Source organism: Erinaceus europaeus, chromosome 7, assembly GCF_950295315.1.
Source record: "Erinaceus europaeus chromosome 7, mEriEur2.1, whole genome shotgun sequence".
NCBI lineage: Eukaryota > Metazoa > Chordata > Mammalia > Eulipotyphla > Erinaceidae > Erinaceus > Erinaceus europaeus.
The window spans coordinates 84198135-84223938 of NC_080168.1; the positions used below are offsets into that span (position 1 = coordinate 84198135).

Genomic DNA, 25804 nt, shown 5'->3' on the forward strand with positions numbered 1-25804 from the left:
GGGAGAGAGGAAGAGGGAGAAGGAGTGGAAGTGGGAGAGGGAGAGAGGGAGAGGGAGAGGAAGAGAGACCCAGCACTGAAGCTTCTTCCAATGTAGTAACTGAAGATATTTTTATCCCCTTCTTGCATTTATAAGTTTTTCACAAAATTCCTCAAGGGATTGTTATACTCCTTTTATTTTTATTTTTTTATTTTTTTCCCTTTTGCTGCCCTTTTTTTTTAATTGTTGTTTTTTTTTTAAAATAATTTATTTCTTTATTGGGGAATTAATGCTTTACATTCAACAGTAAATACAATAGTTTGTACCTGCATAACATTCCCCAGATTCCCACTTAACAATACAACCCCCATTATTTCATTCATCATTTTTCATGGACCTGTATTCTCCCCACCCACCCACCCACCCCAGAGTCTTTTACTTTGGTGTAATACTCCAATTCCATTTCAGGTTCGACTTGTGTTTTCTTTTCTAATCTTGTTTTTCAACTTCGGCCTGAGAGTGAGATCATCCCATATTCATCCTTCTGTTTCTGACTTATTTCACTCAACATGATTTTTTCAAGGTCCACATATGTTCTTGGCAGCACAATTTGTAATAGCCAAAACCTGGAAGCAACCCAGGTGTCCAACAACAGATGAGTGGCTGAGCAAGTTGTGGTATATATACACAATGGAATACTACTCAGCTGTAAAAAACGGTGACTTCACCGTTTTCAGCCGATCTTGGATGGACCTTGAAAAAATCATGTTATACTCCTTTTTTAAAAAGATTTATTTATTTTAGGTAAAGTCAGAAAGAAACTGAGAGGGAAGAGGGAAGGAGGAGGGAGGGAGAGAGAGAGAAAGACCAAACCCCACACTACTGCTTCACCATTAGTGAAGCTACACCCCTGTAAGTGGGGACTAGAAGTCCTTGTGTATGGTAACATGAGCATTCATCCAAGTGCATTCATTTGTATAGTGCACTATTTTGCCATGTGTACGACCCAGGTTTGGGCCTGGCCCCCACTGTACTGAAGGAAGCTTTGGTGCTGTGCTTTCTTTCACTTTTTCTCTGTGCCTCTCAGCATCTCTGTCTCTAACAACAACAAAGGAAAAGATAAAAATAAACTACATACCAAATTCTTCTTCACTGGCAGAAAATGAGTTATTTGTTAGATGGGCTGCTGCCAAAACACTCATTAAAGTCCCTGGCACTTTGTGACACCACTGTTTCCGGTTTTCTGGGACTCCTCCGATCACTCTCACTTGGCATGAAAGAAAGAAATGCTGTTTCGCTTGGATTTTCATAAAAGTCACAGAATGTTAGAAACTTGCAGGTTGTAAGCCCACTCCTCATTCTGTTAGTGAGATACATAGGAAGAAAAGTCTAATGGCTTAGAGTCATGTAGTTGATGAGTGGGAGAGTCTTTTTTTTTCTCTATAAATTGTTTTTTATGGTGTCTTAAAACTTCTACTAGCATATTTTAAAGCTGAGATTCTCTCATTTTGCTGTTAGTTTTTTTTTTTACCTTTGCAAGTACTTTCCTGAAATTTTTACATCTTCAAAATTTTGTAATAGCATACATATAAGCTAGTATACTTATGAGATACATTAAATATTTACAGGCTAGTACATTTCTGAGATACATTAGGTACTTCTGATATCCCTGAATATTTCAACTTATCACACCACTATATATTTTTAACTCTCCCCTAGCCTACTGGGATCCAGAGGAACACAGAAAATAAATAATAAAAATCTTCAGCACCTGTCAACCTAAGGATAGACTAGGCAAGAAGCTTAGACTTGAGTCAAGGGACTTACCTTGAAACTATGGTCACATTCTAAGCACTGCTAATGTTTAAACAGCATGATGGCTTTTAAAGCACCTTGAGATTTTTCATTGTACTGTGAACTCTAATTCTTGTGGGATAACTATTATTTCTAATTGATTTATTGATTTTAATTTTGATAGGACAGAAAGAAACTGAGGAGGAGAGAGACAGAAGGAGGGAAACATCTGTAGCCCTGCTTTGCTACTCGTGAAGCTTCTCTCTTGCAGATAGGGAGCTCAGCTTGAACATAGGTTCTTGCATGTGGTAACATGTGTGCTCAACTGGGTGCACTACTGCCTAGCCCTTAGGAATAGCTAACACTTTAATTGTGATTTGTTAAAAATAAAAATTAAAATTAAAAATAACCAACCTAAAGGGGTCAGGCAGTGACGCAGCAGGTTAAGCACACATGGGGCGAAGCACAAGTACCTGTGCAAGGATCCTAGTTCGAGCCCCCAGCTCCCCACCTACAGGGGGTTACTTCACAGGCGGTGAAGCAGGTCTGCAGGTGTCTATCTTTCTCTCCCCCTCTCTGTCTTCCCCTCCTCTTTTGATTTCTCTCTGCCCTATCCAACAACGACAGCAATAACAACAACAACGATAAACAACAAGGTCAACAAAAGGAAAAATCTTCTGCTCCTCCAGGAGCAGTAGATTCATAGTGCAGGCATCAAGCCCCAGATATCACCCTGGAGGCAAAAAAAAAGTAATAATAATAACCAACCCTGCCAAACACTACAAGGAAGGTAGTGGGTGAGCTCGCTTGGGAGGGAAAGCCAAGCCACCTATCATTCCTTGTGCCTCCCCCCTACCACAAGGGAGGTGAGGCTCTCATGTCTCTGTTATTACACCCCCATGGCTTGGGTGGTGCCTAGTCTAGGCAGGGGGAACAAAATAATACCTGTAAAAGTAAGGGCTGCACGGGGAAATGAGCACTACCACATTAGGGGGAGCACTGGCATCACCGCTCCTCTGGTCTCCCCCTGCTGAGGACTGGTGTCAGCTGGTGGTGGACTCACCCTCAGGCCCCATGGAGCAAGTGGAGCTGATGTCAGCTGCTGCCATCATCTGCAGCAGAGTCTGGGGGGCTCGGGCATCCCACTGCCTCCTGTTGGCTGCATCAGTGCCGTCCTGATCCAGGGGCAGTTCTGGGTGGGAGAAAACAAAAAACAAAAAAAACAAAAAAAGCTCAATCATTCAAAAGCAGCCAATAAGACCATTAATGTCACCAGATAGTGGTTAGGAACTTAAGGCAAGTCTATCGGCCGGCACATTCAAACACAGTGAAGTTACTACCCTCATTCCAACATAGGTAACTGAGGTCCTGAACTCCCAATTTACACACTGCAGCTCAGTAACATTGCTAGGATGTGAGCTCCTGAGATGTGCCTGGCTCACAGATGAGGCCCTCATGAATGGGATTTAGTGCCCTTGAAAAGAAGACCTCCAAAGAGCATCTTCATCCCTTTCTGCCATGTGAACACACTCAAGGAAATGGACTGGCACCCTCACCATAGCCTGAATCTCAGCGTTGTAAGCTTAGACTTTTTCCAGCCTCCAGCACTGGGAGAAGCACACAGGTGTTGTCTATACATCACTGAGCTAGCACTGTTATGTCATAGCAGCCTGGGCAGACCTAAGGCATAGATCACACTTAGACAACTGAATCCATAAACGGGTTTAAAATTCTTTCACTTGTATTTTACTTGTGTGATTCTTGCACTCCCAAACTGATTGTATTTTCCATTTCTTTACTTCAGACACACACAGAGAGAGACAGAGGTAGAGAGATAGACCGAGAGGAAGATGTACCAAACACTGCTCCACAGATCATGAAGTTTCCCCTATTCATGGTGTTCCTGTGTAGTGGCCAGTGACTCAAACCTGGGTTCTCAAGTATGGCACAGCGTGTCCTTTACTGGATGAGCTATCTCTCAGCCCCAGCATCATTACTGTGTTAATGACAGGGTATTTTGATACTTAATAGGGGTAAATATTCCTTCACAGATCACCTATTTCATTTCATATATATATCAGGACAGAGAGAAATTGAAAGGCAAAAAGGAGATAGAGGGAAAGAGAAAGAGAGTCAGCTGTAGCCCTGCTTCACCACTCATGAAGCTCCCCCCCTGCAGCTGGGGAGCGGGGACTTTAACCCAGGTCCTTGCACATGGTAACATGTGAACTCAATTAGGTGTGCCATCACTCATTCCTTTTATTTTATTTTATTTTATTTTATTTTATTTTATTTTATTTTTGCTCATGTATGGCTTATGGTGCTGCCTAAGGTTAAACCTGGGACATCATTACACATCAGTTGGAATCCAAATTCCTCTCTACTGTGCAGACCCTACTACACAACACTGCTCCAAATCAGTGCCGGGGGAATGAAGGAGAGACTTCTCAAAGCAGAAGCCACCCTGGACAAAGAACAGAAATGGACAGCCTGCCCAGGGCATTATTCACTATCCAAAAGAAAGGATCTCTGGGAAGGGACACTTGGAAGTGCTATTGTACACACACTGAGTCTGAGGTGCTGGGGAGACTTTTCCGAGAAATTTCTCAGCAGGCAAAGAGAAAATGAACAGCCTAGGAGGTGGGACACTAGATAAAACAGTGGACTCACAAGCATGAGGTTCTGGGCTTGGTCTCTGACATTGCATGTGCCAGAGTGATGTTCTGATTCTCTCTTTCCATGGGTGGGGGTATAGCATAATGGTTAGGCAAAGAGACTTTCATGCCTGAGGCTCTCAAGTTCCAGGTTCAATACCCCACACCACCATAAGCCAGAGCTGAGCAGTGCTCTGGTTAAAAAAAAAAAAAAAAAAAGCAATGAATGATTCTTTTCTCAACTGTCTCTCATTAATAAATAAGTAGATCTTTCTTCTTTCCTTCCTTCCTTCTTTCCTCCCTTTCTTTTACAGAGCACTGCTCAGCTCTGGCATATGGTGGTTTGGGGAATCAAACCTGGGACTTTGGAGCCTCAGACATAATAGTCTCTTTGCATAACTATTATGCTATCTATCCCCTCCTATAAGTAGAGCTTTTTTTTTTGGGGGGGGGAATCAGAGAGACAGAAAATAGGTGTGTTTGGAGCTTGTGACTGGGAGAAAGTGAAGATGGAGTGGATGACATTGCTGAAGGAAGAAGCAGAATGGAGGGAGAGAGGTGGGTGGGCTGGATGTGAGGCTTCTCATAACTAGGAAGGGATAGAGGGAGGGATGGAGAAGCCAGGACTCTGATGGCAAGGGTCAGTGGAGGCAGGAGATGAGTCACTGCTAAAAGGTTTCCTTCTCATAGCTTTTAAGGGACACATACCTGCTTCTGGACAAGAGAGTTTCTCAAATGCTTTGTCCATATTATCTTCATGTTCCTTGATATACCTATATTCCTTAAACTTCTTGCCATCCTCAAAGGTCATGGTTTCATTTAGTAGATCTTTTGTCTAAAGCAAAAATAATAATAATAATAATAATACACCATGTTTCACGGGGGGGGGGGGCACAGTTTGAAAACAAATGTGAAAAATGTTTTGTGCTCCTAGTAATAACAATTACCAAGATAGAGAGTAAGTACCCAGCATGTTTATTAAGCAAATAAAATCAGTAGTTTGAAACCTGGAACCAGGTTAGCACAAGGTGGAAAGAGGAATGCTTCCATTTCTTTTCCTTGTCAACAATGACAGCACCATTCATAAGGTAATTGATTCCCAGGGCTGGCAAGATAGCTCATCTGGATAATACATCTGCTAGGTTCTGGCTCTCACTGCAGTGGTGGAAGCTTTGATGTTGTAGTGTCTCTCCTTTCTCTGTCTCTCTAGCTGAAAAAAAAATGGCCCTAGGTGGTGAAAGCCTGGCTTTGATTAAATAAATAAGTACGTTTTATTTAAAAGAAGAAGGAGGAGGAGGAGAAGGAAAAGAAGGAGGAGAAAGAAGAAGAGGAGAAAGAGGAGGAGGAAGTGAGAAAGAGGAAGAAAAAGAAGAGTGGGTGTGGGAGAGAGAGCATAATGGCTATGTAAAAGATTTTCATGTCTGAGGTTCTGAAGTCCCAGCACCACTATAAACCAGAAGTATGCAGTGCTCTAGTAAAATATATAGACATAGCACAAGAGCATCTGGTACAGGGAAATGCTGGGAATCAAACTCACGACCTCTTGCTTGGGAGTCCAAGGCTTCATCCACTGAGCTACCTCCTAGGTCCATCCATGCCACCCATTCCTAATGAGGTTCCTAGAACTGCTCCTAATACCCCCATCCTAGTCAAATTAGATAGACCATTCTGTTTCAAAGTATATGAAAGCATGACATAAGAAGATGAAGAAGAAAAAGGAGGAGAAGAAAAAGGAGGAGAAGAAAAAGGAGGAGGAGAAGAAAAAGGAGGAGGAGGAGGAGAGGAAGAAGAGGAAGAAGGAGAAGGAGAAGAAGAGGAAGAAGAAGAAGAAAAAGAAAAAAAGGGGAAGAAGAAGAACATTTAGTACATGAAGCTGCAGTGACTCCTAGTCTAGCAGGTCAGCTGCACAAATGGGAAGGCACTGAGGATATACCACTCCTTGGGTTCAGCCCAGAGACAGCTCCCCAGATCTGCCTCCTCTGATACAGCTCTAGGACTCTAATAGCCCAAAGATGGTTTAAAAAAAAAAAAGAAAAGAAACAACCCTACAGAGTGGGAGAAGGCCTTTATACAACATACTTTAAGTAAAGGATTAATAACCAAAATATATAAAGAACTCAGTAAACTTGGCACCAAATAAATAAACAACCCCAACTAGAAAATAGGATGAAGACACGGACAGAAACCTGAATGAAGAGATCCAGAGGACCAATAGACATATGATAGGGTGCTCAAAGTCACTGATTATCAAAGGAATGCAAATAAAAACAACAGTGACATTCTCACTTCACACCTGTGAGAATGCCACACATTAGAAAGGACAGTAACAACAAATATTGGAGGGGATGTGGGGGAAAAGAGATGTTTTTGCACTGCTGGTGGGAGTGTACACTGGTCCAACCCTTGTAGAAAACAGTCTGGAGTTTAGAAATGGACCTAGCCTATGACACTACAATTTCTCGCCTGGGAATTTACCCAAAGGAAACAAAAACACCTATCAGAAGAGGTCTGTGCACCTATGTTCATAGCAGGACATTTGCAATTGTGGTGTATATACTACTCAGTCATTAAAAACGACGAGGTCATTTCTCCTGTGTCATCTTGGATGGAACATGAAGATATCATATTAGTGAGATAAGCCAAAAAGAGAAGGACAAATACTGAATGATCTCAATTATATGCAGGACTTAATCAACAGGAACAGAGAGGAAAAACACGAAGTGAAACTTAGACTGGGCATGGTGTACTGCATGAAAGCAAACCACTCTTGGAAAGGAGGGCAAGGGAGGGACTGAAGAAAACCTTGGGGTCTCGGTTAATGATGATGTAAAAGGACCCAGGCTGTGGGTGTGAGCGTGCTACAGACAACTTGCACAGGGAGATGAGAAATTGCGCCCATGTGTCAATGACTGCACTGTAAACCATTACTCTCCTCCCATAAACCTGATTTTAAAAATGAAGGTGAGCACTAGCGCCACCCTACAGAAGAAAATCTTTACCTAGCAGAATGCTAGCGAAACTCTGAAAGGTAGTTGGAACACAGACATCCCTACGGACTTGGAATGACAGTGACATGCCAGTGTGAGTTACTCAGTTGTAAGAAATATTCGCCTCCAGTGGGGGAATGTTAATGGGGGGAAGGGAGAAGAGCCTGTTTTTCTGTGCCATCTATGAGGTCAGGGAAGGATGGGAAACCTCTGTATCTTCTGCTTGAATTTGCCATGAATTTGCCTCAATTGCTCCTAGGCCATGAAGTCCATTAAACATAAAAATACAACTGATTCAAAAGATGGAGGCAGGGCTTAAATGTTAAAAGCTAGACATGTGGGGCATGGCCAGCTCTTTGTCTGTCCAGGTCACCATGTGAGTACCAGCTCTCAAAGGCTTCTCTTGCTTTCTCTCTTTCTTTTTCTCTCTACCTATGTGGGCCTCCTGTCAAGATGTGAGTAGGGGGCTTCTTTCTCTCTCTCATGCTCTCTCTGCTTAGATCACCCTGTGAGTCTCTCTCTGCTTAGGTCACAACGTGAGTAAGCTGCTTTTTAGGCTTACTCACTCTCATCGGACGCAAAGTGAATGCTCCATCAACATGTTTGAGTAAGAGAGCCCTGGGGTTTCTTTCTCTCTCTCTCTCTCTCTCTCTCTCCTTTCTCTCTCTCTCTAACATGTGAAAGTTCTTAATTTTCCCAAATAAAGTTTAAAATTCCTGAAGAAAAAAAAATACAACCAGTTATTTACACAAAATACCTGCCCCACTAGGGAAAGAGAGAGACAGGCTGGGAGTATGGATTGACCTGCCAATGCCCATGTTCAGCAGGGAAGCAATTACAGAAGCCAGACCTTCTGCATCCCTTAATGATCCTGGGTCCATATTCCCAGAGGATTAAATAATAAGAAATCTTTCAAGGGGGAGAGGAGAAGGATGGGATAGGGAGTTCTGGCAGTGGGAATTGTGTGGAATTATACCCCTCTTATCCTATGGTCTTGTCAATATCTCTATTTTATAAATAAAAAGATTTTTAAAATACCACAAAGAAATGATAACATTAAGCAATTTTAAACTGGTAAAGACTAAAAGTAAGAAATTGAGTATCAGGAATGACACAGAAATATATATATATGTATATATACATATATATATATATATTCATACCTTTAAGTCATTTCAAAGGCAAATTTTAAGAAATATGAACACAAACAACTAATTCTGATATGAAATACCTAGTAAAAGTTAGAAAAATTAAATGATCAGGGAGGCTGCACACTTAATGGAGCACTGTTCTTAGCAGGTTTGAGATCTTGGGTTTAGTCCCTAACACTATATGTGGCAAGGACATTAAACTCAAGTGATACAATGAGGTTTGAGCCTACCAAACTTGTCTATTTACTGCTGTGTCAATGAGAATCCACATGTAGAACTGAGATTTATAAGAGATCAATACAGTTATCAATAGCTAAATTAGACCTAAATAAAGGCATTTCTGCTTTATAGAAAATGCCTTCACAAAGCAGAAGGACTGGCATAAGGATCACGGTTCGAGTCCCTGGTTTCCCACCTGTGGGGGAGTCGCTTCACAAGCGGTAAAGCAGGTCTGCAGGTGTCTATCTTTCTCTCCCCCTCTCTGTCTTCCCTTCCTCTCTCTATTTCTCTCTGTCCTATCGAAAAATGACATCAATAACAGCAACAATAATAACTACAACAATAAAACAACAAAGGCAACAAAAGGGAAAATAAATTAAAAAAAAGAAAATGCCTCCCCTCTTTCTCTTTGTGTGTGTGCGTGTGTGTGCAAGTACTAGCTTCTTCTAATAAACGCCCTCTTAATCCTTGTCTAGTGCGTTTTCTCTTAAAATACACACAGAGATAAGACCCAAAATAAATATGCATAGTTCAGGGTACTTCATTTTTGGGTAAGTATGTCACAGATTTTGATTTGGCTATGGTAGAAGTGTAATATTATGAGGAAAACAGCTCCTCTATAATATAAAAATAAACTGAAATAGTCCATCTAAGGGAATAACCTCATCTTTTAAAAGAGCAGGAGTATATTCATTGTTTCTGGAAGACACCATTAAACATCCTACTAGGAAGATTTAAGAAAATTCTCTTGAAACTCTAGTGAAATAATTTTATGGAGCATGCAATTAAGATTCTCTTCTCATCTCTACTAATGGAAGTATATATGTAATGTCATACCTCTTCATCTTGGAGGCTGTATTCATCAGAAAAACATTTGTCTAAATTAATCTCGAACTTTACCCCTCTCTAGAAAAAATCAAGAAAAAACATTTTTAGTTTAGCAATCAATCCAGTAAAAAATCATAAATTACAACCCCCAATTTGACATTAAAGATACTGAAAACCACTAGTCTAACAGCACAAGACCAGGTAGTTCCACAAATAATAGAAGAAAACCCTGTAAGGATCCAGATTGCAAGGGGATTCCCAGCTTTCTTTATGTGACACCAAAAGATCAGAATGTTTATTACCTTAGCTTTACAAATCTTTTCTGGGCTTTTACTTTCCATTATACTCTGAAGTCTAATTTTTTTCAAGTCTCTTTCAATATCCTGAAAATTTAGAGAAAAAAAATTCAACATCTATCATATAATAGTGATCAAGCAACATTATTACAACTCCTGAAATTAACAGCATTAGGTCTGTTGACTTTATCTGATTTCTGACTTTCTGCGACTAATTTGAGAGCAAAAGCCTACCATTGTAAAGGATAATTAATAATAATTCACTAGAAATGTGGGGTGATGATCTATTAAGTTGGAATGATGATACATTTAACACTGACATCCTAGTGGGTAAAATTCTCCAGGTAATCTTATTTTTCTAGTCCAACATAACCTCATCTAATTCAAGAATGCAATTTTGAGCCAGAGAGATAGGGTAACAGTTATACAAAAAACTTTCATGGCTCAGAAACCCAAGAGAACTCCCAGGTTTAATCCCCAGCACCACCATAGACCAGAGTTGAGCAGTGCTCTAATTAGGAAAAAGAAAATTTAAAAAAAAAGAGTAATTTTGACAGCAGGGTCCTTCCTTTAAGAAGCTTATGCTCATAAGCAGGGAAACAAAAAAATTATATAGCTTATGAGAATAAAAGGTCTCTGAAAACTGACAGGCAAATTCAAGGAGGAAAGAAGACTATGAAATTACATGACCAGAAGTCAAAGGAGGGGGCCAGTTGGTGGTGCACCCAGGTGAGAGCACATGTCACCATGTATAAGGGCCTGGGTTCAAGCCCACACTCTCCACCTGCAGGGAGGAAGCTTCAAGCAGTGATGCAGGTCTGCAGGTGTCATTCTCTACTTCTCTGTCTCCCTCTCCTCTCACAATTTCTCTCTGTTCTACCAAATAAAATTGAAAGAAGGAGGAGAAGGGGGAGTAGACAATGACGAATGGGAGGAGGAGGAGAAGGATGGAAGAGGATAAGAGGAAGGAGGAGGATGAAGAGGAGAAAAAGAAAGAGGAAGAGAAGAGAAGAAGGAGGAATAAAAAACACTGGGGAGGGAGTCGGGCTGTAGCGCAGCAGGTTAAGCGCAGGTGGCGCAAAGCACAAGCACTGGCATAAGGATCCTGGTTCGAACCCCGGCTCCCCACCTGCAGGGGAGTCGCTTCACAAGCGGTGAAGCAGGTCTGCAGGTGTCTATCTTTCTCTCCTCCTCTCTGTCTTCCCCTCCTCTCTCCATTTCTCTCTGTCCTATCCAACAACAGAGACAGCAATGATAACTATAACAATAAAACAACAAGGGCAACAAAAGGGAATAAATAAAATAAAATAAAACACTGGGGAGGTGACTGTACTTTTACTTTTTAATTAATTTATTTTTATTAGATACAGACAGAAATTGAGAAAGGAGGGGGGAGGTAGAGAGGGAAAGAGAGAGAGATACCTACAGCCCTACTTCACCACTTATGAAGCTTTCCCCCTGCAGGTAGGGACCAGGGGCTTGAACCTGGGTCTTTGCACACTGTAATGTGAACGTTTAACCAGGTGTGCCAACAACTGGCTCCAAGAGGTGACTTTAGATGTAGAGTTTTCTCAGTATGCAGTCCTGAGCCCTGAGTAAAGGTGGTATTAGTAACTCCTATGACTTAAATGCCACCTTTATGCAGTGTCTCTTAAACATGTATCTTCTGGCTTCAACTTCCCTTCCCTCTAAGCTTCAGGCTTATGTGTTAAACTGTGAAGTATACGTTATCAGCTGCAAGGACTCAGGTTCATGCCCCAGGCAACCACATGGGAGCAGGTATGGAAGCTTCACAAACTGTGGAGTGGTGCTGCAATGCCTCTCCTCTCTCTGTCTCTCTCCCTATCTCACATTTTATCTAGAGGAAAGGAAAATATGGCCACCGGGAATAGTGGAGTCATGCAGACACCAAGCCCCAGCAATAACCCTGGTGGCACAAAACAACAACAAACAAACAAATGAAAGAAAATCTTATTCAGCACTTGGTTTAAATCCTGGAATGTCTGGTGGAAAACATGTACTAGGCAGGGAGCACTGCGGGCAAAAGCCCCAAAGCAGGAACATAGCTCTTAGATCTTCTCTAATGCAATAGGTGTCATGTACAGCTCTTGATGGTTCTCACTCTCTCTCAGCTTAGTAAATGGCACCACCACCCACCCAACCCAGAAACATCTGAGGCTCCTTGATAGAAACAGATATAGGTCCATGTTTCTGCCACCATCCAAAAAATAGAGCACTCCTATTTGGTATTATTTAGTAGGTTATTTTAGGGGAACTGGGACTGTTCAAAAGTTATTCTAGCCAGGTGAGAGATAGTTCTTTGTGTTAGGACATCAGACTTGCATGCATGCCTGAGGCCCCAGAGGTCCCAGGTCCAATCCTTGGCACCACTACAAGCCATTACAGAGTGGAGTGGTGCTCTGAGCTCTGTTTGTCTATCTGTCTGTCTCTCTCTCCCTATCTTATAAAAATCAATGAAAGTTATTCTATATAAAGTAGTGGCAATAGCATCAGCAAACCCAGAAACTAACCTACCAAATCATACCAAGCAGGAACACCCAACTTTCAGATATCAGGGGAAACATACAGCTAGAGATCAGAAACAGAAATGGAGTGTGAGGGAGATAGCACAAAGGTTGTACAAAAAGACTCTCATGCCTGCAGCTCTAGAATTCCAGGTTCAATCCCCCACACTACCATAAGTCAGAGCTGGGGAATGATCTGGTAAAACAAACAAACAAATAAAACAGGAATAGAGAAGGAAAGATACTGAAATCAGTATTGATACATATGTTTAATATGGCGCCATGGAGCTGCGGACTGAACCCAGCCTCATACATTACTTTACTACTAAACCACCCCTTCAGCTCAGTTATTATTTTATTTTATTTTTTGCCACCAGGGTTATTGCTGGGGCTCGGTTCCTGCACTACGAATCCACTGCTCCTGGAGGCTTTTTTCCCCCATTTTTGTTGCCCTTGTTGTTGTTATTGTTGTTCTTGTTGGATAGACAGAGAGAAATCAAGAGAGAAGGGGAAGACAGAGAGGGGGAGATAAAGACAGACATCTGTAGACCTACTTCACCACCCATGAAGCAACCCCCCTGCAGGTGGGGAGCTGGGGACTTGAACCAGGACTTACTCCAGTCCTTGCGCTTCGCGCCATGTGCGCTTAATCTGCTGCATGGGTTTATTATGAGAGAGAGACAGACAGACAGACACCAAAGCACTGCTCTACCATCCATGGAGCTCTACTTGCTTTGACTTTGTTGCTCTTTCATGTGCTACTGGGGATCAAACCCAGAGCCCAACATAGGTCTGTGCTCTACCAACAAGCCACCTCCCTGGTCTTGATATTCCTGATATATACAGAACTCAGCTCTGCCCAGCTCTCTACTCCCATGAAAAACTCAAGGATGGCATGAAAAGGTTTGCCATCAGAGTTACCGAGCCATGTGTCTTACAACTGGATTTGAACACCACGCAGAAGCTGCCCTCCCTCACTCCAGTGCCAGTCGTTCTCAGACCTCACCTGCCAGCTCTGTAAAGTAGGATGACTGGGGCACAGTCAGAGCATTTGGGGCAGAACCCTGGGCACGCTTGTTTTAAGTTTTTTTTTTTTTTTTTCCATTTTCCATGTGATCCTCCTCACAGTGAGGTCACACAGCCCATATCAGAGTGGGCCACCATTACCTGCACAGGTGCTTCCTCCTCAGGTGACTCCTGTTTGACTGGTAAGTTACTCTTCCTCACCAAGTAGGTTTGATGGTTGATTTGTAAGTCCTCCTTTAATATGAATTATACACAGTTAACAAACTGGTTCTCTGGAGGCAGGGAGATAACTGAACCTGGTAGAGCATCATCGTGTGTACCTGAGGTTTCAGAGGCTATGGGTTCAATCTCTGGCACTACTTCATAGCAGAGCTAAGCTGTGCTCTGGTTCTCTTTCCCAAAATAGATTTTTGTTGTTGTTGTTTGTTGAGTTTCTTATTTATTTTAGTTAATTTGTTTATTGGGTAGAGAGGGAAGGGGTATGAAGTGGGGGGGGGGAGAGAAAGAGAGAGACCTGCAGCACTGCTTCACTGCTCTTGAAATCCACCACCCCCAGCCCAGCCCCCATAGGTGGGGACTGGGGGCTTAAACTCGAGTGGTTGTGTATTTTTTCTTTTTTTTTTATTGTTGTTGTGGCTATTGTTGTTGATGTCGTTGTTGTTGGATAGGACAGAGAGAAATAGAGAGAGGAGGGGAAGACAGAGAGGGAGAGAGAAAGATAGACACCTGCAGACCTGCTTCACCACCTGTGAAGCGACTCCCCTACAGGTGGGAAGCCAGGGAATCCTTAGCCAGTCCTTGCACTTTGCGCCACGTGTGCTTAACCCTGCTGCGCTACCACCCGACTCCCTATGGCTGTGTATTTCAACTGAATACACCACCACTCGGCTCCAGATAAACAGATCTTAAACAACAGCAAAGAGATCTGTTCTCTGTCAGCAATGGAGGCTCCTTTGGGAACTTCAGCTGGAGTCTGAAGGGCCCTTTGTGTAGCAGTACCTTTCTCTTGCTGTCCATGGACCATCTTGGGAAATGCTAGTGGGGGCCATCCCTGCTCCTTGTCCTGCTGGCTACCTTGGCGTCCCCAGTGCTTCTTCCAAAGTCTCCCTACAAAGGTTTGCTATCCAGCTTTCTTAGACTCAGGCCTCCCATCACAAACTGACCTTTAACATCATAAGGCTGAGAAGACACTGCTCTGGAGAGACTTCACCCACCCACCCAGCCAGCACATCCGGTCCTCAGTCTCTCAGCCTGAACTGGGTCTCCCATTTTCAGCACACACACCCTGCCCCACCACCACCACTCCACCTAGTGCTGCCTCTCGAAACCCCACTCTTCCTCTCAGATCCACTTTAGATTCTCAACCTCTCCTCTTCCATAAAAACCTTCTTCCTCCTTCAGCTACTTTTCACTCCTCTGAATTTCCAGGGCTTAACCTTAATTGGTTTTTAGTGCATGCATGTGTGTATTACCTTTTTTGACTCTTAAGTATAAGTGCATGTGCTAGCAGGAGTGGAGCTTCTGCTAAGACTTTGTGAGAACAAGGGTGGGTATTCTTGGGAGGGTGGGGGCACAGGACTTTGGTGGTGGGTGTGGTGTAGAATTATATCTTATAATCTTACACTCTTATCAACCATTATTAATCACAAATTTAAAAAAAAGTGGGGTTTTAGAACATGATGGCAGAAGACTCAGTGGAAATTGTATTATGTGGAAAACTGGGAAATGTTATGCATGTACAAACTATTGTATTTACTGTCAACTGTAAAACATGAATCCCCCAATTAAAAACAAAATTTTAAAAAAGAAAGTGGAGTTTCTGGAATCAGCTGATTATTCAGTCTGCTTTGTACTAAGTGGCTTTAGGTAAGTTGCTTAACTGCTATGTTATGGGGAGTATATCACAGCAGGGCCAGACAGTGGTGCATCTAGTTAAGCACACACATTACCATGTAATAAAAGGACCTGGGTTCAGGCCCCTGGTCCCCACCTGTGGGGGGTGGGAGCTTCACAACTAATGAATTGGTGCTGCAGTTGTCTCTTTTTCTCTCTCCCTCTCTATACCTCTCCCCTCTTAATTTCTCTTTGTCCTTTCAAATAAAAAAATTATTAAAAAATTTAATTATATGAAAGCTCTCCTTCCGGGTCTGGTACACACCATTCCCTACGTCTTATGCTTCTCTATATTAACTCAGATATTGGCTCATCTATATGCACTCTGGGATGTGGAGAGAGAGAGAGAAGGATCAGTTCAGTAGCGTGTGGTTCTACTCAATGAGTGTGTAGTTCAAGTGTGTGTTAGACAGGAGACCAGCTGTGCTCTGAGTCGCCTTGGTGCCCACAGGCCACAGATGGACTCTCCAGCATCTAAGCTTCCCTGTGATTTCATCTAGCCTGGCCTCCAGACACATGCCAGCTAGGTCTGAAGCAGCAGTGACCTGAGAGAGGGAAAAATGAGTTTCCAATGTATAATCTTATTATTTTATTTTTTTAAACTGGCACCAGGGTTATCTCTGGGTCTTGGTGCCTACATAACAAATCCACCACTCCCAGTAGCTTTTTTTTTTTGTAGAGATTTTTTTTTTTTTGGAGAGAAATTGAGTGGGGGAAGGGAAGGTTAGGGATAAGACTGTAGCAGTAGTGCTGCACCAGTCATAAAGCTGAGGATTTGAACCTTGATCCTTGCACATGGTAGCATCTGCACTCAACTGGGTGCACTACTGCCTGGCCCTTTCAGTGTGCAATCTTTAAAGAACTTTAAAAAAAATCATCTCAATTGCACTGAAATGTTGCCTTATACAGACTTTGGAGCCTTATGAGCGTATGCTATTATAGCAGGACTTGATAAATGCTAGTCTTCCTCTCCACATTGTGGTCCTGAACTTACTTTTTGCATCTAATCCAGTTCTGGAGTAAAGAAGCTGCTCAGTCAATACTCACTGATTGATTTGTGAAGAATACAATCAGAAGATATTTTTTTTAATTATATTTATTATTTGTTGGATAGAGACAGAAACCCAGAGGGGAGGGGGAGGTAGAGAGGGAGAGAGACAGAGAGACACCTGCAGCACTGCTTCACCACTTGCAAAGCTTTCTCCCTGCAGGTGGGGACCAGGGGCTCCAACCTGGGTCCTTGTGCATTGTAACATGTGCGCTCAACCAGGTGTGTCACCACTAGCCCTATTTTTTGTTATGCTTAATAATAACCACTCTTAACTGAGAACCTCAGATAGCTTCAGCATCTTGGGTAGTCTCAAGTAAACCATAACAAAGCAAAGTTTCAGGGTTGGGGTGGTGGCACACTGGATAGTGGACACACATTATCATGCACAAGGACCCAAACTCAAGTCAAGTTCCCAGACTACACTTGTGGGGGGAAGTTTCATAGCAGTCGAGCAGTACTTCAGGTGTCTCTCTCTCTCCCCTCCCTCCACCCCACTACTCTATCTCTTTCTGTTCTATGAAAGAAAAGTAAAAAAGAAAATGGCCACAAGGAGTAGTGGAGTTATCTAGGCACCAAATCCCAGTGATAACCCTAGTGATGAGGAAGAGATGAGGAGGAAGAGATGAGGAAGAGGAAGGAGAAGGAGGAGGAAGAGATGAGGAAGAGGAAGGAGAAGGAGAAGAAGACAAAAAGTAGAAGAGGAAGAGGAAGAAGAAAAGGAGGAGGAGAAGGAGGAGGAGGAGGAGGAGGAGGAGGAGAAGAAGAAGAAGAAGAAGACGAAGACGAAGACGAAGAAGAAGAAGAAGAAGAAGAAGAAGAAGAAGAGGGAGAAGAGGATATGGGAAATAACAGGTTTGTGCAAATAGACTGTAATACCTCAGGTTCTTAAGTCCCAGGTTCAGTCCCCCACACCACCAGAAGTCAGAGCTGAGCAGTGCTTTAGTGGTAAATAAACAAATAGTAAAATAAAATAAAAAATAAATTGATTCATTGATTAAAACTTCAGTGCCTTTTCTTAATAATAATAATTTAAAAAGTATGTGATAGGCCAGCTGATGGTGCACCTGGTTGAGTGCACATGTTACCAATGTGCAAGGGCCCAAGTTTGAGCCCCCAGCCCCCCAGTGGGTTTTGCAAATGGTGAAGCAGTGTTGCAGGTGTTTCACTGTCCCTTTCTGTCTTCCCATTCCTTCTCAATTTCTGGCTGTCTCTAGCCAATAAATAAATAAAGATAATTTTTTAAAAGTATGTGAGATAAAACTTTATCTTTTCTCTGTTGAAATCATTACTTTTACAACTGCTCACTTTCGTTGACACTTCTAAATCAACAGAACAATACTTCTTTTAGGCAAATGAGCTTACCTCCAGTTCACTCCCAATCCTCTTTCTAATTTCCTTCATGTCATTGTGGTACTGTTGACGTATTTTCTCTAACTGCTTCCAGTATTCCTGGAAAACAACACCCACCCCAAAATGTTAAATTGCTATCTCCCCAGCTCACTGCTAATGACTTCAAAAGCACGATACACAAAAAGAACCAGAAGACCCACTGCTGCTAAGAATGATGAACTGCCTCACATTTAAGCTGTGGTGTTTCATTCCCTATGAGAAGAAGCAGAGCCTAGAACAGTCTCACAGAGCGGCCCCCAAATGTGTTAATGACATACAGTTTCTTTATATGACAGCCACTTTCATATATAATCCTATTGTAGGTTGAAAAGTTTCTCCTCAAGAAGAATATGTTGGAGTCCAAATCCTCAATCCCTCAGAGATAATGTCATTGCACAGGTGTCTAGTTAAGCTAAGATGAGGTCACAGTGCAGAACAGTAGGCTCCTACTTCAATATGACTAGTGACAAGCTGGCAAAATAGCTCACCTGGATAATGTTCTGCTTTTCTATGTATGTGATCCAAGTTTGAGCATGGCCCCCACTGAATTGAAGGGAGCTTTGGTGCTGTTCTCTCTCTCTCTCCCTCTCCCTCTCTTTCTTTCCCTCTGCCTCTCTACCTGTATCTAAAAATAAATAAATACTAAAAAATGTCAGTACAATTATTATCCTATTAAGAACACAGGCAGACGAAGACAGTGACACACAGGAGAATGCCATGAGACAGTGGCAGGGAATGAAGCTATGCAGCTGTCAGGAAAGGAATGCAGGTGCTGACACCCCAGCGATAGCTAGGAAAAGGCAGAGGAGGGTTCCCTGATAGATTTCTAAAGGAGTGTGGCTCTACCAACATCTTGATCTTGAACTTCTAGTCTCCAGAACTGTGAAATGATACATTTATGTCTTAAACCACCCAGCTTAGAGGCTGGGTGGCAGCACACCTGGTTAAGTTCACGTTACAATGTGGAAGGACCAAGGTTCAAGTCCCCCAGTCCCTACCTGCAGGTATCTCTCTTTCTCTTTACCCTTTCCCTCGCAATTCTCTCTGTCACTATCTAACAAATAATAAATACAATAAAATTAAATATATATTAAAAAAAAAGAAACAAAACATCCATATTGTTGTACTCTGAAAAGCTACCCTAGGAAACAAACACGGATTTCAGAACTGTTATGGTGGACAGTGACTTCATCAGTATAAGGTAAAACCCTTCTGAACTAGGCTGTATTATCTGAGGAGGCAAAATGGCTGTCGCTGTATCCCTGGAAGTCCCCAGTGTGGCATCTGACACGAGTGTGCCCAGTAAGTATTTGTGCAAGGTGTCTCTCTCATACACAAATGAACATTTGATGCACTACTCTATATTAGTATGAAAGATAATGATATAAGTACACAAGTAGCCATGGCAATAGATTGTTTTAAACCTGCTTTTTTATTTCATTCCTCTTGAGCTGCAGGTCATGGAAGCTAGGTTCTTCCCCATTTCTTCTTAGCTCTTGCCTCTGCTGATGCTGATGCAACTCAGTAGAAGATGGACGAAGGCCCTATTATTTGAATGAAATGATTTTTAACATATGCTTGTGTTTTGGAAAAGTTGATTTAGGTGTTTTTTGATTTTTTTTCCAGAGAAGCTTGTTTGTTTGTTTTTACCAGAGCACTGGCTTATGGTGGTGCTAAGAATTGAACCTGGGACCTCAGAGTCTCAAGCATAAAAGGCTTTTTTTCATAACCATATATTATCTCCCCAGCCCCCAAATCTAATTTTACCATCTTTTCCTTTTTTTTTATTTCTTTATTTATTGGATAGAGACAGCCAGAAATCAAGAGGAAGGGGGTGTGATAGAGAGGGAGAGAGACAGAGAGACACCTGCAGCCCTGCTTCACCACTCGTAAAGCTTTCCCCCTGCAGGTGGGGACCTGGGGGCTCGAACCTGGGTCCCTGCACATTGTAACACGTGTGCTCAGCCAGGTGTACCACCTATCTTTTCTTTTTAAAAAAGAAGCATATCACCAACCAAACTTAATGTTCTTATAGTGAGCCAGTAGAATTTTAATTTCTTTATTATTTTTATTTGTTGGATAGAGACTGCCAGAAATTGAGAGGATAGGGTGAGATAGATAGACGGGGGTTGGGGGAGAGATAAAGAGAAACACCTGCAGCACTGCTTCACTACTCACAAAGCTTTCCCCTTTCATGTGGGGACCGGGGGCTTGAACCCTGGTCCTTGCAAATTTTAACATGTGAGCTCAACCAGGTGCACCTCCACCAGACTTCCAGCCAGTAGAATTTTCTTAATTTAAATAAGAAACACTTAAAATGTAAGGAAAGGGCTGGAAAGACAGCACAATGATTATGCAAAAGACTTTAGTGCTTGAGGCTCAGATCACCAACCCCCAGTACCACCATAAACCAGAGCTGAGTAGTGCTCTGGTGTCTCTCTCTCTCTCTCCCCATCTATATCTGTCTTTCATTGAAATAAATAATATAAAGAAGATATTTTTTAAATTCAAAAATAAAAAGTAAAGAAAATTTGTAAAACTATCTCTTTTGCTTTCCCTAAGCAATAATAATAATAATTATTATTATTTTTTTACCAACCCCACCCTATTATTATTTTTTTTTTTTGCCTCCAGGATTATTGCTGGGGCTAAATGTCTGCCCCATGAACCCACTGCTCCTGGAGGCCTTCCCCCCCTTTTTTTGTTGCCCTTGTTGTTGTAGCCTTTTTGTGGTTATTACTGTTGTTGCTGATGTCGTTTGTTTTTGGACAGGACAGAGAGAAATGGAGAGAGGAGGGGAAGACAGAGAGGCGGAGAGAAAGATAGACACCTGAAGACCTGCTTCACCACTTGTGAAATCACTCCCCTGCAGGTGGGGAGCCAGGGACTTAAACCGGCATCCTTATGCTGGTCCTTGTGCTTTGTGCCACATGCATTTAACCTGCTGCACTACCGCCTGACCCCCAGCAATAAATATTTTAAAGCACCATGTAAGACACAATGTGTTTTTCTGAGCTGGTAAATTACAATTATAAAATTAAAGTCCTATGAACATTTAGCCATCCCTAGAGCATGAGATCAGGTAGGAAACTGGAACTAGAGCTTTTGAGCCAACTGGTCAAAATAAGAGGGTTAAATCCCTCCCAATATTGATTCTGTATTTGTGGGTAAAAGTTCAGCTTCATTTCAAGTGTAATAACCACTTTCAAGAAAATGTGCAGAATTCTAATAAAATAGAAGCAAAGAATGATAGTACTGCAGGGGGCCTTGGAGCACATCTACTCCCAAACTATCATGTATCAAAAAGAAACTGAATCTCAGAGAAATTGCATGACCTGCCTAAGGCACGTACAGCAAATAATAGCACCTGAGCAGAAACCAGGTGTCTTGGGCCCTGACTCAGGCCTGGTCCCATCATTTCTTTTTAGTTACTAAAAACTGAAAAAGTGGGATGACAACACAGCTCACCTGATAGTGAATCTACTTTGCCATATATGCAACCCAGGTTCAATGCTGGCCCCCACTGCACTGGAGAAACTGTGGTACCATGGTCTCTCTCTCTCTCTCTCTCTCTCTGAAAAGTCAGTCTGCAGCAGAGGAGTCCTGGTGACAACAATTGGGGAAGAGTTATGGGTAGACTTGGTTGCCTTTTTGTTTGTTTGTTTTCAGAACAAACTTTGTTTTACAGATCTGGTCTGTGAATATATGGGAATAGAAAATTCCTGACTGCGGGGTCGGGTGGTGACGTCATCCCTGGTTGAGCCCACATGTTACAATGTGCAAGGACCTAGGTCCAAGCCCCCAGTCCCCACCTGTACTGGGAAAGCTTTGCAAGTGGCAAAGCAGTGCTTCAGGTGTCTCTTTGTCTCTCACCCTCTCTATCTCCCCCTCTCTCTTGATTTCTGGCTGTCTCTATCCAACAAATAAAGATAATAAAAGAAAACACATTTAAAAAGAAAATTCCTGATTGCCTAGCATACCTGTTAGTTTACTTACCAACTGCTTTTCCACTTTCAGTTTGTATTGTTGAGCTTCAAATTTCCTCTGCAGGTATTCAGCAGGCCTTAAGAAATAAACAAGGTTCAACTGGAATAGAAATCTTAATTACCTTTTAGCACAAATGGATTCTCAGCTTAGTGGCAAGAGTCACCATTCACCTGTTGCTTGAAGCTTCCAAGTTCAAGAAGTAATTCAAAATTACAGAATATGTGTGGTGGTGAAGAAAATCTTTGGCATAGAGAAGAAGAGAAGGAAAAAGAACAGCAAATGGTAGAAAAAGAAAAAGACAAAGCAGAACAATAGTCTGACCCAGTGATTGTTCATCAACCCTTCCATAGTCTATATGTTAGAGAAGAAAAGTAAACTCACACCAGGCACTTCTTGTTCTTTGTATGGGTCTCTAACACACAGCCTCATTGCATCTTTAATTTGAGTGTCGTCTGCTCCATTTCCTACTGAGCTCCTTGGGAGTACAATGGTGTCCACCCCTTTACTGTACTGGCTCCATATCCTTAATGGATGAAAAGCTGAAGTTTCAGCTGCCTCTCATATGTGACCAGCACAATACTGGACAAATCAGTCTATATCTATGATACAGATATAAATATGTACATATATGTAGATCTCTTTTTTGTAGACTTTCCTACAAAGAATTTGTTATTACTAGTTGCCAAAAAAAAATCAACCATATTTTATTTTTATTCAGCTTTTCTGAAGATTTTATCTATTAATGAGAGAGATGAGGAAAGAGAGAGAGAAAAAGAATCAGACATTACTCTGGTATATATGCTGCTGGCGATAAAACTCTAGACATCATGCCTGAGAGTCCAACACTTTATCCATTATACCACCTCCTAGGCTACTCGACCATATTTTATTTTAACATTATTTATTTATTTTTAATCTTTCCAATTATTTTTAGTTCTCATAAATTTCTTTATTAATGATTTAATAGTGATCAACAAGATTGTGGTATAAGGGGGGTCAATTCCGTACAGTTCCCACCACCAGAGTTCCATATCCCTTCGTTGGAAAAGTCCCTATCCTTTATCCCTCTGATAGATTTTTTTTCTTATTTTACTTATTTTTTTTCTTTATTGGGGAAGTAATGGTTTATAGTGGACACTAAATTACAATAGTTTGTACATGTGTAACATTTCCCAGTTTTCCACATATCAATTCAACCCCCACTTGGTCCTCTTCTGCTATCACGATCCAGGACCTTGAACCCTCCCTCTGACTCTCAACCATATTTTAGATGGCAGTGTGAACTATATGATATGACTCAGTGGATAACCAGGTCCAAAGACAGAACCACCATTCCAGATCTCACTCTTTTAGAAGCAGTATAACAAATAGTACCCAGTTTATAAAGAGTCAAATTAATAAATTAGTCATTGAGATACAATGAGGGGGCAGGGTGGTGGCATACATAGTACAAAGACAAGGACCCTCAAAAGAATCCCGGTTAGAGGCCCTGGCTCCCCACCTGCAGGGGGGTCGCTTCATAAGCGGTGAAGCAGGAAATATACATCTTAAAACAAATATACACCTTAAACAATAGTTTGCAGTGATCCAAAACAGCAAGCAAACAGTAAGACCTAAAAAACAAAATAAACAAACAAAAAAAGACACCATAAAAATGATACTTAGGGGAGTCGGGCTGTAGTGCAGCGGGTTAAGCGCAGGGGGCACAAAGCACAAGGACCGGCATAAGGATCCCAGTTCGAACCCCAGCTCCCCACCTGCAGGGGAGTCGCTTCACAGGCGGTGAAGCAGGTCTGCAGGTGTCTATCTTTCTCTCCTCCTCTCTGTCTTCCCCTCCTCTCTCTATTTCTCTCTGTCCTATCCAACAACAACAACAATAATAACTACAACAATAAAACAACAAGGGCAACAAAAGGGAATAAATAAATTAAATAAATATTTTTTAAAAAATGATACTTAGATACTTTTTCCATATTTGGGAGCTACTGCCCTGATCCAGCTTTCTAGTCATTTCCAACTCTGACACCATCTCCCCATATGGTCCTTTGGTCTACCTGTATGTTAGCTGTCATTTTCAGGCAAAAATTAGTAAAGTCAAGGGATCCTTGGAATATACCTAAAGTAGACCTACTAGCTTTTTCCAAAATGGAGACCCCAAATCTTCATCTGCAATATTCCTGCCTTTAGTTTCCTGACTTTTAAACAATTTGTACTCTTTATATCTTAATGTTTTTTTTTTCAGTCACCAAGTTGCAGATGCTACCATGATGCCAACCTGACTTGCCCAGACAGAGGGACCTCACCAGTGTACCCTGTACCCCCACCTCTCGAGATCCCTGCCCCACTAGGGAAAGATAGAAACAGGCTGGGAGTATGGATCGACCTGCCAGTGACCATGTTCAGTGGAGAAGCAACTACAGAAGCCAGACCTTCCACTTTCTATACCCCATAATGACCCTGGGTCCATGCAAGGGATAAAGAATAGGAAAGCTTTCAAGGAAGGGAATGGGATACAGAACTCTGGTGGTGGAAATTGTGTGGAACTGTCCCCTCTTATCCTATGGTCTTGTCAATATTTTTTATTTTATAAATCAATTAATAACAATTAAAAAATGAGTCCAAGATGGTTGGAATCAAAGCTCTGGTGCCCCCCCCAAAAAAAAGTGGTACAATGAAATGACAAATTAGTTAAGGTCTCTGGGTCTCAGTTCCCTGTCTGTAAAATGGACACAGCACCATCTCACAGAGGTTTAGATGAGAATTAGAAGAGATCAGGTCTATGAACTTCTAATGCCTGGCTGGTGTCTAACACACAGGTAATGCCTGACTCAATGGGCTAGCTGTGGCAGTCAGCCCTCTCACAGAAAGCTAATTGGCATTTGTAATGTTATCTCTACAACAAAGAAAACTCAACCACCTCAGGGTTCTCTCCTCCTATTTCCTCTCCTGCCAAAAACTCTGTACAGCTTTCCCTCTCTCCAGACTAGTAAAACACCCAAGGACTTGGAGCTCTGAGAGAGAAGAGAGGAAGCTAGAGAGAAAGTCTGATAGAATGATGGGAACAAGACAAGAAAAGGAATTTTCTCCCATTGCATGTGACAGCAGTCAGACAGATAAAATCTCATATAATCAAAATAATGGTGGTTTGACAGTTTTCATATCTAGACAAAGAGTAGAAGACATTTTTTCCCAGTGTCTAAGATAAAGGAAAGGGAATATTGTGGCTGCACCCAGCCCATATGCAAAATACATGCTACTTACTAGTTGAGACATGTGTGATTATTAGTCTGAACTATTGGAACACAATTTTTCATGATCATCTAAGTCATTAAATATGTGCTATGGGATTCGACTTCCGGAGGCGGAGCTACGAGCAGCAGATCGCTTTCTCTCCTCTCCTCTCCTCTCCTCTCCTCTCCTCTCCTCTCCTCTCCTCTCCTCTCCCGGATCAACTAGGAATACCAAAGGAGACCACCCGGACCGCAACAAGACAGTACTAGAATGACCACAGGAACCCAGTAAATCACCCGTGAGTACAAACACGCGTGGCTGGTGACAGAGAGGAGAGAGGGGCCTAAGGAGAGATTAAGTGGCTGCTAACAGTTCAACAGTTTATCAGTGGAGACACCACCTCCAGTCTGCTCCACAACAAGGGGACAGCTGAAGGGAGGAAAAGACTCCCCAGAGACTCACTAAGTGCAACTCTGAGTCTCCATTGCTACTACCCTCAGAATCTGGAGCAGCAACAGGGAGGGACACCAGGGCACAGAGATCTAGCCGGGAAACTCAGGAGAAGACCTATACCTCGGTGGCATAGCTGAGGGGCTGTGAAAGTCTCTTTGCATAACCACTAGATTATCTCTGCCTGCTTTATCTCTTGGTCAGGAGTCAGTGATTAAGCTAAGAAGCCTATTGATAGTTTAAAAACCCTCAGGTTCCCATAGCCTACAGGGAAGGAAAAAAAAGAGACTTTTACACCACTGAGCTCCAACTCAGGGATTGAAAAAACTGTTAACATATATAAA

At 42.1% G+C, this 25804-nt stretch overlaps 1 protein-coding gene across 3 annotated transcripts in view; it reads right to left on the bottom strand.

Moving 5' to 3' along the window:
* Window positions 1-742: 742 nt before the first annotated feature.
* The window catches only part of LOC103112193 (serine/threonine-protein kinase Nek5), a 66783-nt gene continuing 41721 nt past the window's right edge, over window positions 743-25804 (bottom strand). The window contains exons 11-17 of one of the 3 annotated variants that reach the window (XM_060194886.1): window positions 21789-21855; window positions 19217-19336; window positions 17766-17852; window positions 13601-13693; window positions 5136-5262; window positions 2837-2965; window positions 743-1246 (exon numbers count right to left, since the gene is read on the bottom strand). In XM_060194886.1, the coding sequence (XP_060050869.1) occupies window positions 1110-1246; window positions 2837-2965; window positions 5136-5262; window positions 13601-13693; window positions 17766-17852; window positions 19217-19336; window positions 21789-21855 (760 nt within the window). In that variant the 3' untranslated portion in view covers window positions 743-1109. The remainder of the gene's footprint in view (window positions 1247-2836; window positions 2966-5135; window positions 5263-13600; window positions 13694-17765; window positions 17853-19216; window positions 19337-21788; window positions 21856-25804) is intronic. The other 2 variants (XM_060194885.1, XM_060194884.1) reach the window with 2 other exon arrangements.